At 50.1% G+C, this 16,559-nt stretch overlaps 1 protein-coding gene and 1 pseudogene across 1 annotated transcript; one reads left to right on the plus strand and one right to left on the minus strand.

The window, feature by feature from the left end:
* Positions 1-3,494: 3,494 nt before the first annotated feature.
* Lgals7 (galectin 7) lies at positions 3,495-5,527 on the minus strand. The gene is made up of 4 exons (XM_076578120.1): positions 5,393-5,527; positions 4,996-5,084; positions 4,197-4,398; positions 3,495-3,681 (listed from the first exon to the last, which is right to left on the minus strand). The coding sequence occupies exons 1-4, from the start codon at positions 5,405-5,407 to the stop codon at positions 3,568-3,570; spliced, it is 420 nt and encodes a 139-aa protein (XP_076434235.1). The 5' UTR covers positions 5,408-5,527; the 3' UTR covers positions 3,495-3,567.
* Positions 5,528-14,515: 8,988 nt separating this feature from the next.
* On the plus strand, positions 14,516-15,492 carry LOC102909816 (large ribosomal subunit protein uL10 pseudogene; annotated as a pseudogene).
* The last annotated feature ends 1,067 nt before the right edge of the window (positions 15,493-16,559 follow it).

The following is a 16,559-nucleotide window of genomic DNA, read 5'->3' on the forward strand; positions in this document are numbered from 1 at the left end:
GTTCAAGGTCACCTTCAACTACATGGTGAGTTTGAGGCTAGCCTGGGCTACATGAAACCATCTTTAAAAATATGTACTCAGGGATGGCTCAGAGGTTAAGAGCACTGGCTGCTCTTCCAGAGGACCCAGGTTTGATTCCTAGCACCCACATGATGACTCACAGCCATCAGGAACTCCAGTTCCAAGGAATCCGATGACCTCTCTGGCCCCCAGGGATCCCAGGCATACATGCGGTGCACACACATTGGTGCAGGCAAAACCCCCATCCACATTAAATAACTAAAAAAAGGTTTTAAATAATAATTTTTTCTTTTAAGAACATTCATAAAGGGGAGTAGCACATACTAGGGACTCAGGGATGTCACTGGTGTTATGGGATGCCAGCAGCAACAGAGGGACCACGCTTCCATACACCCAGGGAAGAAAGTTAGCTAATGGGAATGTGTTTTGAAGTCTACAGAGAGTTTGGAGGAAAATACCTCATATGAAAACTTGAATCACCGCATGTTTTTTGTCTGTTTTGAAAATTTTTTTAAAGCAGAGTATCATTATGTAGCCTAGAACTCACAAACATCCACCTCCTTCTGCATCCCACGTGCTGGGATTAAAAGCATGGAGCACCATGGCCTGTCTATTTTTATTTTCTAAAAAATTTATTTACTTAATTTGGTTTCTTGAGACAGGGTTTCTTTGTGTAGCCCTGGATGTCCTGTAACTCACTCTATAGACCAGGCTGGCCTCAAACTCACAGAGATCCACCTGCCTCTGCCTCCCTAGTGCTGGGATCAAAGATGTGCACCACCACATCTTCCTGGGATATCATTTTTTAAAGAATTATTTTTATTATCTTTTAATTATATGTATGTGGTGGCAGTAGGTCACACGTCTGTGTGTACAGGCATCCTTGGAGCTGGAGTTACAGGTTTTTTTTTGTTTTGTTTTGTTTTTTTTTTGAGTTACAGGTTCTTATGAGCTGCCTGATGTGGGTGCTGGGAACCAAGTCAGGTCCTCTGCAAGACCAGCAAGCATTCCTAACCACTGAGTCATCCCTGCAGCCCCTCTGAGAGACATCTTTCCAAAAACACTCAAAATTAAGTAATGGACACAAATAAACAAGAATTAACTCATTGATCTGGCTGTGGTGGCACATGCCTTTATTCCCAGCACTCAGAGGCAAGCAGATGTCTGAGTTCAAGCCCAGACTGATCTATATAGCAGGTTCCAGGCCAGCCAGGGGCTTCAATGAGACCCTGCCTCCAAAACAATAAATAAATAATAATTCATTCGTTGAGGGCTGTGGAAGATGGCTTAGGGATGAAGGTGCCCGTGTGATGAAGACGATCAGAGTCCTGGTTTCCAGAACCCACATTTGACAGGCCTCCTATAAACAAGGCAGATAGACACAGGCTCCCCAGAGGAAACGACTAGCCTCCCTTCCCACAAAGAGATCAGCCAGCTGGGGGGGCGGGGTTCTGAGACTTATTCTGTTAATAAGCTGAAGACTGATAGAGGAAGATTTTTTTGGTTTGGTTTGGTTTTTGTTTTGTGAGACAAAGTTTCTCTGTCTAAAGCTCTACTGTCCTAGAACTCGGCTGTAGCCCAGGCTGGCCTCAAAGTCACAGAGATTCACCTTCCTCTGCCTCCTGAGTGCTGGGATTAAAGGCGTGCGCCCCCACCGCCCAGCCCGAGGAAGATTCTTGACATCAACCTTAGGCCTTCATGCCTGCACACACACTCACAGGCACACATAGGAACACTCATTCCCAGCACTCAGGAGGCAGAGCAAGGCGGATCTTTGTGAGTTCGAGGCCAGCCTGATCTACAGAGCGAGTTCCAGGACAGCCAGAGCTGTTACACAGAGAAACCCTGTCTGGAAAAACCAAAAACAAATACATTTATTTTCATTTTAAATGAAGAATTAACTCGGAACTCTCGGCCTCTGTGGACTCAGGGGTTTCCGGGAATTCTTTTCTACCGCTAGGGGGAGCCGGTCTTCAGAGCGGCCTCTGGGTTTTCAGGGCGCAGGCAAGGCGAGGGGTCTCCAGCGGAAGGTGCCAGGGGCAGAAAACCTGGGGTGGAGGAAGAGCCAGAGCCTGGGGGTCCTGCCTCCTGGTCCCCACTGAGGCCACAGAGATCCAGGCGCGTGTGCTGCGCTCGCGTTGATCCAGGTGGCAAGGTGGACGCCGGCCGCTAGAGGGGACTGTGTTCGTGCTCTAGGCCTGGGCACAGCCCTCTGCGTGTCCCTCCTGGGCGTGTCTCCAGAAGACTGCTCGGGGAAGAAAGGCAGCTGGGCGCTCCCACCAACTGCCTAAAGCGGAGGCCACAGGGAGGGCTGGCTCTGGGGCACCGCGTCTAGCGACTCCCCGACGGAGCCTGAAAATCAACCCGGCGACCCGGCTGCGCTAGTCACCGGGTCCCCGCCGCCAAAATCGCTGATTTATGGCAGGGCAGGCGGTGGGGATCGTCGGGTCAGGACCACAGGACCCGTGTCCAAGGGGCGACACGGGACCCAGGCCTGCCCGCCCCGCCCCGCCCCGCCCCGCCCCGCCCCGCCCCGCCGAGTATCATCTGCTGGAGACATCGCGTCTGCCCCGGGGACCCGCGAGCAGCGACCTGTCCCGACGCTGGGTGCGGCTCCCAGCTGGGTGCCACCCAGAGGGATGCCCTCCCCCGCCTGCCCAGGTGCCTCCGAGGCTCCCGGGGAGCCGAAAGTTTGGGATGCCCGAATGAGAGAGATAAAGTGGAACTCCTCTGCGTTTTTTGTTCGTGTTTTGATGTTTGTTTGTTTTTTTTTTTTTTTTGGACAGAATCTCATTCTGTGCGGATCCCAGGCTCGCCTCCAACTCAGGGCAATTCTCTTGCCTCAGCCTCCAGAATACTGAGCTAACAGGCATGAGCCACCATGCCCAGCATTTCTCCTTTTTCAAAAGCAAACATTTGGTGACCTTTGTAAAGATGACATAGTGTCACATAAAGGGTACCTCCAAATGCCGGCAGGCCGCCGGGACACGACAGCTTCCTGTGTAAAGGGCACTTGATGTTCTTGCATGATAATAGAGTTCGGTTCCCTGCACCCACGCTGGGCACCTCACAACTGCTTGTAACAACACCTCTAAGGAATCGGACACCTTTTTCACTCATGTGCATGTAACACACACACACACACACACACACACACACGCACACAAATAGTTACAAAATAATTGGTGTGATAGTGCACCCCTGTAATCTTTCAGCACTTGAGAGGCTGAGGCAAAGGAATGGCTGCAAGTCTGAGGCCAGCCTGGGCTACACAGACTGTTTTTTACCCTTCCCCCACCCAAACCAGCACCAGCACCTAGGTGCTCCCCGAAGGAAACCGCTGGGCCTCGGCTCAGCTACCTCCTTGCCATGCAGGAGATGCGTCTCCGACACAGGCTCACTGTGACCCTGGATCACTGTTTTTCTCCGAGTCTCAGTTTCTTCAGCCACACATAAAGGACACAGCCACAGTCGGGAACTACAGCTACACTTTATTCGTCATCCACACCCTCCTCTGCGATCCTCCCCCACCCCGACGCCCTTGGCTCAGAAGACATTCACAGAATGCAGTTGCACGTCTCCGCCCACCTCCACCAAGCGCACGCTCGCGGGTGGCATCCGGTGATTGAAGTGGAGGTACTCTTCGTCCCCGACCACTGCCTGCATGGGGAAAGCTTAAATTAGGCCTAGATGCGGATCGGATCGCGGTCCACGACTGGGGAAAAAACGCTAACCACTGCGAGCCTCTCTCTCATCGGAGGGAAAATGGGTCTGTTGTCCATTTTAATGGGACACAGTGAGTTCAGTTCCAATCCACTCAGGACAAAGGTGTTTCTTGAGTGTGGGCTGCTGATGTCACCACCTCGATTTGAGCGTCCATCTATGGCCACGGGGATTGAAGGTGGGAATGATGTGGGTGAGAGGTCTCATCCAAGACCCCTACCAGTATCTGATACTGGATGTTGGTCTCAGAGCAACAGGGAGAGCGACTTGTGTTCACAACACCTGCTGGGACACCCGCCCCTTGGGCATTTGGCTTTTGAAGAGCAGATCAGGAGAGAAGGTCCGCGCCAGGCCCGGGCCCTGGTTCCAGAACCCCAAGGACTTTCCTCCCACACTCACGGTAGCTCACTGCTCTAGACCTGGGTCTGACCCATTCCCCTTCCAAGACGCACCTTGAAGCCTTCGTCTGTGGTTATGAGGAGCACTTCAAAGGGCTGCCCGCGTTGGAAGGGGATGCCCGAGCCCCGCTCCTCGCGGCCCCATTTGCCTTGCTGTTTGGTGTTGAAGACGACCTCGGATGTGTCGAGCCTCGGGTTAAAGTGCAGGGCGGCGTCGGCCCCCTGCTCCTCGCTGCACAGCAGGTTTACGTGGAACCTGCCGGGAACAGTAGGCCTCAGAGATCAGCAACCACCATGCGAAGGTTTATATGGTTCCCTGGGCACACATCCACCCACACAGAGTCCCTGTGTTTATAGCCTCATTTCCAGACGCTGGAGCTGTCCTGGAGTTCTGGTGTGATCGGTGGGCTGTGTTCCTGATTACAGGGAATCCCACCCCAGATACGCAGGCCTGGTAGCATGGACCCTATTATTCTAGATTACCAATACTCCCACAAAGTCTGAGGTCCCAATTTTAGTAGACCATGGGCTTGATGACCGGGTACTCTGGTGTCAAGACCCAAGGCAGATTTTCAGGCGCCTGAAAAATGGGACATGGAGCTCTAGGACTGACCAGGGATTCTTGAGGTTGCCCTAGAACCCTAAATTTTTAGGGAGATTTGAGCATCCACCTACGAAGTCTTTGGGAACATCAGTGAATTCATCCAAATTAAGATAGCAACAGGCAGTTAAAGACCCTACTTGACAGAACAGGTCCCAGGGACCCCATGTATAGGCTGTAAGAAACGATCCACTTAGCCAGGAGAGCATCTCCTCTTCATCCCCCACCCTGCCCTAGAACCCAGGAAGTCACCTGCCAGCCTGTTCAGGGACGACACCTCGAATTCTCATGACGGTGCCGGGGCGGAGACCCTGAAGCAGGGGGGTCTTGTGGTGGGTGGCCTGAAAGATTTGGGTGGGGCGGGGATGAGAACCAGGGAGACAAAGAAACAGATGAGCCAGCCCCAGTTAGGAACTCCAGGGACAGGACAGAAGACAAGCAGATTAGAGGAGAGGCAGAGAGACAGGCGTGGATGGACAGAACAGTTACAAGAAAGGGAAGCCAGCCTGGGGACGACCTCCAGGACCAGCTGGGGAGACCCAAGAGACAGGCAGCACTCAGCTCTCCTGAGGCTGGGCAGGGGAGGCTTCCAGAAGGCCAGACCTCCCGACCGGCCCCACCCTAGCCCACCCAGCCTCAAAACACTCACGGAGCTCCCAGACATGGCTGTCACAGCAGTACAGAAGCGATGAGGCCGAGGGCTGCAAAAGGGGACTTAAGTAAAGGCGGGTGGTGGTTCAGCTCCACCCTTTCCATCCAACACCCACACCTGGCACAGACCCCTGCCCTAAGGGCAAAGCTGTTAAGGCTGGGCCAGTCTCCTCCTGCCCTGCCCCCACGTAGGCTGGGGGTGCGGCTGTCTTCCCCCTTTCCTACATTTGTAGAGTAGGCAAGTCCTCAACACCCAGACGGGAGAGGTTCTCTCTGTACCCGCTCTCCCGCCGCCCCACCCGGCCTAGGACTTCTCTGGATCCAGAAAGGCTCATCAAGCCAAAGGCGCTACCAACTCTTCCCAGAGGGAGCCTCCTCCCAGGAGCCCAGGCTGTTCTGCCTTGTCCAGCCCAGCTCTCCCTCTGCCACTGGGTCAGACACAGTAGCTCAGTGGTATTTACTGGGGCCCCCAGGAAACCCATGATTTCTTCTTGTCCTCTGCCAGGCCCCAGGTTACCAGTGTCTTCTGTCTGGCACATTTGAAGTGCCCAGTGATGGGGCAAAAGGATGAAGGTACACTTAACAACGGCCCCGCTGAGGCCTCTGGGTGTCCCGATGTGTCAGAATCCCTGAAGCCACCAGGACACCCAGGACAGAGAGCCACCGCCCGAAGCGTTAACATACAGGATTGAGCTGGTGGGAGCAATCTGCCCAGAGATCAAACTGCCCCAAGCCGGGTAGTCTCCAAGTGCCCCCTTTTGCTGTTTCTGCCCTGTGTCTCCATCCCCGACAGCATGTCCATCCTTGCTTTTCCTCTCAAGTCTCTAGCAAAGGCTTCTGACCTGAGTCTATCTTCCCACCATGTCAATTAGGGTGACATGGGATATGGGGTGGTGGGTGTCCCAGCCCGGAGTCACCACCTAGATAAATTAAAAATAGCTTGGCTTTTAGTCGCCAGGACTCTAGAGAAAGTGTGGGGTGAAATCAGATAGAATAAAAAAAAAGAAGTTTCTAGAAGACAAGCAGAGGGTGGGTGGGAGTGCGGAGCAATTACCGCTCCTAACAGCCCAGCAGCCTTCTTAGAAGATCTTTCCCACCCCTACCCCCACCACCCGACTTCTGCCCCACCCACCAGGGGGCAAAGCCCTGGGCCAGATGCGTGCTGGGAGTAGAAAGTTGGGGTGGAGCCTGCTTCCTATTGCTCGTCTGTCCCAGTATCTCAGATTCAATCCCCATCCCTAGAATAAGCACCAAGGACTCCCACATGCAGGTCCAGAGGGGGAGCAGAAGAGGTAAGGTGAGGAGCTGCAACGCTGTGGGAGCATCTCCCCCACCCTCTTTTGTTTTTTTTCTTTTTTGAGACAGGGTTTCTTTGTGTTGTTTTGGTGCCTGTCCTGGATCTTGCTCTGTAGACCAGGCTGGCCTCGAACTCACAGAGATCGGCCTGGCTCTGCTTCCTGAGTGCTGGGATTAAAGGTGTGCAACACCACCACCCGCCTGCACCTCCCTTTTTATATAGGAGAAAACAGACTTGAGCTGGACATGACGACCCACACCTGGAAATCAGCACTTGGAGGTGGGACAGGAAAGTCAGCTCAAGGTCATCCTTGGCTTCATGCTGAGTTTGAAGCCAGTATGGGCTACACAAGACTGTCTCAAAAAAACAGCAACGGCTGGGCACGGCGGTGAATGCCTGCCATCCCAACACTTGGGAGGCAGAAGCAGGTGGATCTCTGAGTTAGTGGCCAGCCTGGTCTATATATCGGGCTTCAAGATAGCCAGGGCTACATAGAGAGACCCCATCTCAAAAAACAACGGGGTTGGAGTGATGGCTCAGTGGTTAAGAGCACCAACTGCTCTACCAAAGGACCCAGGTTCAATTCCCAGCACCCACATGGCAGCTAAGTCTGTAACTCTAAGATCTGACACTCTTCCCTCTCACACAGACATACATGCATACACCAATGCACATAAAAAAATAAAGTAAATTAAAAAAAAAAAAAAAAAAAAAAAAGAGTGAGCACTGCCCTTACAGAGAAATTGAACTTAATTCCCAGAACCCACAGTGGGTGACTCATAACTTCTTGTAACTCCAGCTCATAGGAGATTTAATGCCTCTGGCCTCTGAGGGTACCTACAGTCACATGCACAGAGAAACATAAGTAAACCCTTAGTTTTTAAAAACAAAACAACCCAAACAGACAAGGGCTGGAGAGATTCCTCGGTGCTTAAGATCATGGCTGCTCTTGCAGAGAACCCTAGTTCAGTTCCCAACATCCACATCAGGGGGCCTCACTACTGCTTGTAACTCCAGGTTCAGTGAATCTGACGCCCTCTTCTGGCCTCTTCAGGTACCCACACACATGTGGCATATACACATTTTAAATAAAAACCGAACAAGAAATCTTGTGTCAGAGGGGAACATCTTAGAGCAGGTTTCGAAGGCTTTGACTTGGGATCCTACAGGACAAGGACACAACCAGAGGACATTAGGTTTCTTGTTACACCACCATCCATTTGTCATAGTTAGGCCGAAAATTGTGGCTCCATTTATTCTAACTTCACGCTCTGTATAAATCACTGCCCGACACCTGTCTGCACCTCACTCTGTTGTTACTGGTTCCCACGGACTGGCCTCTCATTTCTTCATCAGAGCCGAATGTGAACTCAGCTCTTCGCATGTCTGTGCTTGCCTTCGGCGATTGGTGAAATGCTTGCATTCAATCCTTTATCAGTTCCTATCTCCGCCTCCTTTCTGGGAACTGAGACTGCGGAGTCCTTGATTGATTCCTCTTTGACGGTTGTGATGATCTTTGTTGTAAGCTCTGAATATCATCCCCTTGAACATTTTGTTTTCATTTCTAGTACATTAGTGAGTGTATTTATTTCCTAGGATGCACTTTTATAGAAACATACTATGAATTAAGAAAGATTTTTAACAAAATAGGTCCTTGAAGGTTTGGTTTTTTTTTTTTAGGGATGTGTGTGTATGTTGTTGTTTTGTTTTGTTTTTGAGACAAAATTTCATATAGCCCAGGCTAGCCTTGAACTTTTTTTTTGGGGGGGGGGGTTCAAGACAGGGTTTCTCTGTGTAGCTTTGCGCATTTTCCTGGAACTCACTTGGTAGCCCAGGCTGGCCTCGAACTCACAGAGATCCACCTGCCTCTGCCTCCCGAGTGCTGGAATTAAAGGTGTGCACCACCACTGCCCAGCCTGAACTTCTTAATTAACCAAGGATGACTTTGAATTCTCGATCTTCTGGCCTTTCTACCTCTCAAGTGCTAGGCAAATGCTGCCACAATTGGTTTACGGAGTGCTGGGGGTTGAACCCAGGGCTTTGTCCTTGCTAGACAGGCACCCTACCAACTGAGCCTCGTCCCCAGCTCAGCTGTGGGACCTTAAACCCCAAGACAACTCAACACTCCATCCAGCAATGTCAGTCTGTTGGAATTTTTATTATTTTTTGTACACAGTGAAAATATGAAGTGAAGCTGGTCATGGCACTTGGGAGGCAAAGGCAGGTGGATCTCTGTGAGTTCAAGGCCAGCCTGATCTACAGAGCAAGTTCCAGGACAGCCAAGGCTACACAAAGAAACCCTGTCTTGAAACAAACAAGCAAACCCATCCCCCAAAAAAAGAAAGGAGAAAAGAATTAGCTAATAATAATATTGAAAATCTGAACTTCAAAGATTTTATTTTGATTTAAGTGTGTGTCTGAGGGTGGGGTATATGCATGTGAGTGTAGTGCCTGGGAAGACTAAAAGAGGGTGTTGGATCCCCTGGAACTGGACTTACAGGGGCTTGTGAGCCACCTGACATTAATTTTATTTGTTTATTTTATGTGCGTAGGTGTTTTGCCTGCATGTATGTATGTGCACCATGTGAGTGCAGTATCTGAGGAGGTCAGAAGAGGGCAACAGATCTTCCAGAACTGCAGTTCCAGACAGTTGTGAGCCACTTGTAGGTCTTGGGAACAGAACCCAAGTCCTCTGGAAGAGCAGCCAGTGCTCTTAACCACTGACCCATCTCTCCAGCCTCCTTCTTTCTTTTTAGATGACGTTTCTCTGTGTGGCCCAGTGTAGCCGAGAACTATCGATCCTCTTTTCTCAGCCTGCCCACTCCTGGGATTACAGGTCAGAACACTGCCCCTGTGTAAAAGCTAATGATTCTAATGATAACTGTAGTGAACTGAACACTCCAGTCTCTGTTGAGGGCAAGCCTTTTCTCGTAGTGTTCAGCTCCATTTATGAACTTATTTAATTAAAAGCTCTTAATTATCTTAAGCTGACAGTATGGTTTTTATAAGGCATTCATTTTCCAGTGTTTTAATTGTGCAGTGAGCATTTCTAGGTCATAAAGTAGATGTTGTAAATTTCAAGGCCTGATAATAAAATGATCTGGATGACTCTCTCCTCTGACTTCCTGTCTTTCTTTTCTTCCTTACCAAGTCTCATTGTGTAGACCAGGCTGGCCTAGAACTCATAGATATCTACTTGCCTTTGCCTACGGAGTGCTGTGATCAAAGATATGTAACACCAGATATGGCAACCCACCTAGTTTTTGGAGACAGTCTGGAGTTGGAAGATTTGGCCAGGTCCCCTGGCCATCAACCCCCAGGCAGCCATCTGTCCCCAAATCCCCAGGGCTGGGATTACAGGCATGCTCTGCGATGCCTGGCTTCTTATGTGGGTGCTGAGGATCAAACTGGTTCTCATGGCCGTGTGGCAAGCCCGTGACCAGCTGAGCACCTTCCCTGGCCCTCAGTGACAGCCCCAAGAGTATGAGATGAGTCGGCCACCACTAGTTCCAGCCAGAGCCACCCCTCCTGGAGTGATTAACAGTGCCAAGTGGGTGACTCACTCAAAGCTGTTTGTTTGGTTTGAGATCATAATATAATTACCATATTTCTCCCTTCCCTTTCCTCCCTCCACCCCTCCCATATACCTCTCCCTGATCTCTTTCAAATTCATGCCTCTTTTCTCTCATTTTTATTTCATATATATATTCATATATACATATATTTTTTAATATAGCCTTTCAGTCTAATGTTACATATTTTTTTTTCAGGGCTGAGTATTCAGCCCTGGAAACCCAATTCATGTACTCCTCCTTGAGGAAGATCTCTCTCCAACTCTCAGCTTTCCTTGGTTGCCTGCAGTTCTGTGTGTAGGGCTGGGGCCGTAAGGGCCTCATCTACTTTGGCATGTCTATTGATAATGTCTTTGTTCAGCTCATATTCGGGTGGTCATTTTGATAAGACTTTATGGTGTAGCTTCAGACATTACTGGGAGACAGGATATCACAGGATCACCCTGATCCTCTGGCTCCTGCAACCTTTCCATCTCCTCTTCCGGAATATTCCCTGAGCCTTAGGTGCTGGAGTGTTGTGTAGTGTATCCATTGGGACTGGGCTCCACAAGTGTGCATTTGGACTGGCTGTGGTTTTCTGCAATGGCCTCCATCTGTTGCAAAGAGAAGTTTCCTTGATGAGGGATGAGGACTACACTTCTCTGTGGGAATAAGGACAAATGTTTACGAATTGTTGTTATTATGTTGGCTTAGTAAATTAGTGGTTGTAGATTCCCCTCCAATAACCACAACATCATTAGCACTGAGTAGTTAGCTTGGTTTCTAGTACTGGGCACAGTGACCCTCTTGTTGGGCAGGTCCTAAGTTCAATTGGAGAAACTGTTGGTTACAATCAAGGTATGTGTGCCACTACCACACCCTCCTGGTTACTGTGCCACGCTGGTTGTTGAAGGGGTTCATAGGTGTGATAGCTGGATAGGACTGTGACCCAAAGTTTTAAAACAAAGGAGACGGGAAAAAATGAGGGGAGGGATGCCATGCTTTTAGCCATACTTTAGTTACTTTGTAGGCCCAAGGGAAGAATTAGTGTTTTTAGTACTTATTTTGTTGAGCATGCCTGAGAAGCCAGTCTTCTAGAGCAGAAGCAGGAGGGTCACAAATTGGGACTATGTGAGGAGATTTCTCTCTCTCTCTCTCTCTCTCACACACACACACCTATAAAAGAAAGAGAGAGGGGAGAAGGGGAGAGAGAGAGAAAGAAGGGTTATGTGGGAGTGAGCTGTTCGGTGATATGACCACTCTTTCCTTGTGGGCTCCCCACTGTCCTCGGTGGAGACCCCGCTGTCCTCGGTGGAGACCCCGCTGTCCTCGGTGGAGACCTCGCTGTCCTGGTGGAGACACCCCCCCCCCCCCCCCCCCCCCCCCCCGCTGTCCTCGGTGGAGACCTCACAAGAGTCAACACCGTTATTTTGGACTTTAAGCCTTAACTGTGTTGCCATAGCACTAAAACATCACAGACCGCTTCAGTGCTATTTCCTGGTAAGAGTGGAGAAGGGGGAAGGAAGTGAACTAAGTACCAGATGAATGGTGACTACTTAGACCCGGGAACTCAACCCTAGGCAGAAAGAAATGCTCACTGAACGAAGAACTTCCAAACTGGGAGGAATCCATGGCCCCAGGCACCTCTGAAACAGGCCTGAAGCAGGAGGCTGAGGGCAGAAGGAAATCCTCAGGGTGGCGGTAAGGGGGGTTCTGGACAGCAGCATCCTCGGGTCTCCAACCTCCTGGCCACCCGTAGGGAATGGCAGGCAGACAGAGGGCCCAGCCGGCCTGAGAGCTCCAGGCCAGCTCTCAAGGTGAAGGTGAAGCTGACACACCCTTGACTTGTTTCAATGCACTGAGCAACCAAGGGCTTCCGTCGGATGTGCAGAGAAACCCACGGCACCCAAGAATAAGCAAACGGCTCTGATGGCCAGGAAGCGTAGTGAGTTATGCAAGGAGACCTCCCCATAGACACACCGCAGGCCTGGTGGAGAAGGATGCTGCCATGTCTGGGTGACACCAACACTGAACCCTGAGTCAAGCAGAACTACTTTGTGTGTCTGTTGTAGATGGTCATGGGGGGACAGTCGGAGCCCAGGAGAGACAGAATGCGCAGTTACATCACCCAACAGTAAACCGTGGAGACAGTGAGGGCCTGGAGCACTGGCTCAGTGGTTGAGAGAGTTTGCCCCTCTTGGATAGGACCTGGGTTGGGTTCCCAGCACCCACATCAAGTGGTCACACCACCTGCAACTCCAGTTCCAAGGGACCCCATGCCCTCCCTAGTCCCTTCGGGGAGTGGAAAAGAGAGAGATCTTTAGGGGCTGGGACCCACTTGCCTCCGCCTCCCAAGTGCTGGCCTTATAGACACACAATCCATGTTTGGTTAAATAAAAAAAAATTAAATATAGTTTTAAAAATTAGGGCAGCCTGGTCTACATAGAGAGCTCCAGGATGGCCAAGTTGCATAGTGAGACCCTGCCCCAAAAAACAAACACAAAAAATGAGGACAGGCAAAATGGCTCAGCAGGGAGAGGAGAGGCACTGGCCACCAAACTTGAAGACCTGAGTTCAATTCCCCAGACCCATTTTGTGAAAAGAGAGAACTAATTCCCATGAGTTGTCTTTTGACCGAAACACTTGGGCTGTGGCACACACTCACACACACACACCACCACCACCGCATGAAATACATAAATGATAAAAATATATCTTAGTTTTATTTTATGTTTAAATGTTTTTAATTAAAGCGGAATGACCTGTCCCATGACCCCCCTACAACCCTCCCATGTCTCCCCACTCTCAGACTGATAGCTTCTCTGCCTTCGGTTATTATTGTTACATATATATGTATACGCGTGCACACATCTGTAAGTACAACTTGTTGCGTCCGTTTTTGTTGCTTGTGTGTACTTTTCCAGGTCTGACAACAGTAATGGGGCTCATCCCTCAGAGCGGCTCATTCTTCTCCTCCCAGCAGCTGCCTGTAGTTTTGGGTCTGGGGGTGGGCGGGACCCCATGCAGTTTCCCCCTCCACGTTAGCATGTCTATTACTATTGCCATTGTTCGAGTCTTGTTGATGCCGCCTTTTGTAGGAGAGAGTGTTTCCACGGCAGACTTGCCGCAGTTCTGGCTCTTACAATCCTTCTGTCCCTCTTCTGTGATACATATCTACACATACCCTGGCAGCTAGGCATGGTAAAACATGCCTATAATCCAGCTAATAGGGAAGCTGGGGTGGAAAGAGCGACTGGGCTCATAAGTTCAACAGCCACACGACAATGCAGCTCTCTCAAAAGAAGAACACACTAGCCAGGTGTGGTGGTAAACACCTGTAATTCTAACACTCCAGAAGCTGAGGCAGAAAGATTGCTCAAAGTCCAAGGCCAGGACTGGAGAGAAGGCTTAGAGGTTAAGAGCACTTGACTGCTCTTCCAGAGGTCCTGAGTTCAATTCCCAGCAACTGCATGGTGGCTCACAACCATCTATAATGAGATCTGGTGCCTTCTTCTGATGTACATGAATATAGAACATTCATATACATAAAATACATGAATAAATAAATCTATAAGAGAGAGAGAGAGAGAGAGAGAGAGAGAGAGAGAGAGAGAGAGAGTCCAAGGTCAGCCTTTCTCAATAAGCATCCTCATTAGAGTGATGTCATCTTTAAACTCTGTATGGCAATCCTTGACACACTGCTGTGATGCCTTAGGAAGACAGGGCGACCTAGAAATCCAACTGCCTCCTTAGGATCATCCTGTGGAATATTCCTTTACGCTGTGTGAATACATGTCTCTGTGATTGGTTTACTAAAGAAGCTGACTGACCAATACCTGGGCAGGAAGAGATTGGGCGGGAGAGCCAGGCTAGGAGGACACTGGGAGAAAGAAGGGCAGAATCTGGTGTATAGAGCAGATGAAGAGAGAAGCAAGATGGACATGCTACACTGAGAAAAAGTACCAAGCCACGTGGCAAAGCATAGATAAAAATACGGGCTAATTGAAAATGTAAGAGTTAGCTAGTAACAAGCCTGAGCTATTGGCGATCATTTATAATTAATATTAAGAGTTCGTGTCAGTTATTTGGAACTTGTGGGCGGGAAAGAAAAGTCCACCTACCCAGCACTCGGGAGGCAGAGGCAGGCAGATCTCTGTGAGTTTGAGGTCAGCCTGGTCTACAGAGTGAGTTCCAGGACAGCCGGGACTGTTACATTAAAAAAAAAAAAAAAACCTGTCTGAGAGAGAGAGAGAGAGAGAGAGAGAGAGAGAGAGAGATCATCCAACTTTTAGATGATTACCCAAAATGCTTCATTGTGGAAGCAGACAATGTGGCCTCCAAGCAGATCCACAGCAGATCGACGCGTCCCTGCGCAGGAACACTGTGGTGCTGAGTAAGTACTCCAGGATGGGGAAGGCCATCAGGGACACCTGGAGAACAACCCAGCGCGGGAGAAACTGCTGCCTCATTCCGGAGAATGTGGACTTCGTGTTCACCAAGGAGGACTTCTCCGAGTTTAGGGCCATGCTGGTGCCGGCCATGCTGCTGCCGGCCATGCTGGTGCCTGTGGTGCTGCCGGCCATGCTGGTGCCCGTGCTGCTGCCGGCCATGCTGGTGCCTGTGCTGCTGCCGGCCATGCTGGTGCCTGTGCTGCTGTCCGTGCTGCTGCCGGCCATGCTGGTGCCCGCGCTGCTGCCATCGCCCCGTGTGAGGTCGTTGTGCCAGCCCAACACTGTGTGAGGCCCGAGAAGCCCTCTCTCTTCCAGGCTTTAGGCATCATCTCTTAGAGTACCATTGAAATTCTAAGTAACGTACAGTGGATAAAATCGGAGACAAAGTAGGAAACAGTGGAGCCACCCACACTGCTGAGCATCTCCTCCACATCCAGCAGGTGTGTGTCAATGGCAGCACCCACAACCCGGAAGTGCTTGACACCACAGAGCAGACTGCACTCCCGCTTCCTAGAGGGTGTGGGAAAGGTTGCCAGTGTTTGTCTGCGGACTGGTTACGTGACTCTTCCCTCCGTGCCACAGATGAACAAGCCGATCTCGGCTTTGTCTGTGGAGACTGCGTACACCTTCCCACTTGCTGAGAAGGTCAAGCCTTCTTGGCTGATCCATCTGCCTTGGTGGCGGCTGCCTGGGGGGCCACCCCACTGCTATTGCTTCCCCTGCTGCTGCAGCCCCAGTCAGGGCTGAAGCCAAGGAAGAGGAATCAGATGAGGGTACGGGATTTGGTCTCTTTGACTAATCCCTTCAAAGCAACCAACTCAGCCAGCTTAACTGAGAAACGTGGAAAGTCTTACATCTCTTAAGAAAAAAAAAAGGCCAGCCAGGACTACACAGCAAGACCTTTGTCTCACAAACAAGATTTTGCAGGCAATGCTATGTACCTATAACCCCAGCACTTGGGTGATAGAGGCAGGAGGATTAAGAGTTCAAGGCTACCCTGGGCTACATAACAAGTTTGAGGACAGCCAGGGCTACATGAGACTCTGTCTCAAAAGACACACTAATGAGCCAACCAGAAAGAACAATATTTATAGAAGTCTCACACAGAATATTCATGATCATACTGCAATAAGGGAATACTCTTATAAGGGAAGAGAGATGGAGTAGTTATAAATTCCAATCCCATATTTTAAAAAAAAAAAAATACTTAGTTTTAGTTTAGTGCATGTGCACATGTGCAAACTCCTTTAAACAGACTTGTGGGGGCCAGAGACCTCGAGTGTGCTTAATCAGGAACCCTGGTTTTGAGATGGTTCACAGGTTGAGATAGGTTGGCTGGTCACCAAGCTCCATGCCTTCTCCTGTCTCCCCAGAGTTGCTGTGATTACAAGTACATGCCATCACATACCTAGCTTTTTGGTTTTTTGTTTTTTAAGACAGGATTTCTCTGTGTAGCCCTAGCTGTCCTGATACTCCCTCTACAGACCAGGCTGGCTTCAGACTCAGAGATCGGCCTACCTCTGCCTCCCAAGTGCTAAGATTAAAGGCACATGCCATCATGCATCATGTCCATCTTATGCCTAGCTTTTTTTTCTTCCTCGAGACAGAGTTTCTCTGTGTTGTTTTGGTGCCTGTCCTGGATCTCGCTCTGTAGACCAGGCTGGCCTCAAACTCACAGAGATACTCCTGGCTCTGCCTCCCAAGTGCTGGGATTAAAGGTATGCACCACCACTGCCCAGCTATGCCTAGCATTTAAAACATTTATTTAGTTGTTATTTTAGACAGAATTTCACTGTGTAGCCCTGACTGGAATGGAATTTGCTGCCTCAAACTCATAAAAATTCACCTGTCTCTTCCTCCCAAGTG

The sequence above is a fragment of the Peromyscus maniculatus genome, chromosome 1 (assembly GCF_049852395.1).
Source record: "Peromyscus maniculatus bairdii isolate BWxNUB_F1_BW_parent chromosome 1, HU_Pman_BW_mat_3.1, whole genome shotgun sequence".
In the NCBI taxonomy this organism is placed as follows: Eukaryota; Metazoa; Chordata; class Mammalia; order Rodentia; family Cricetidae; genus Peromyscus; species Peromyscus maniculatus.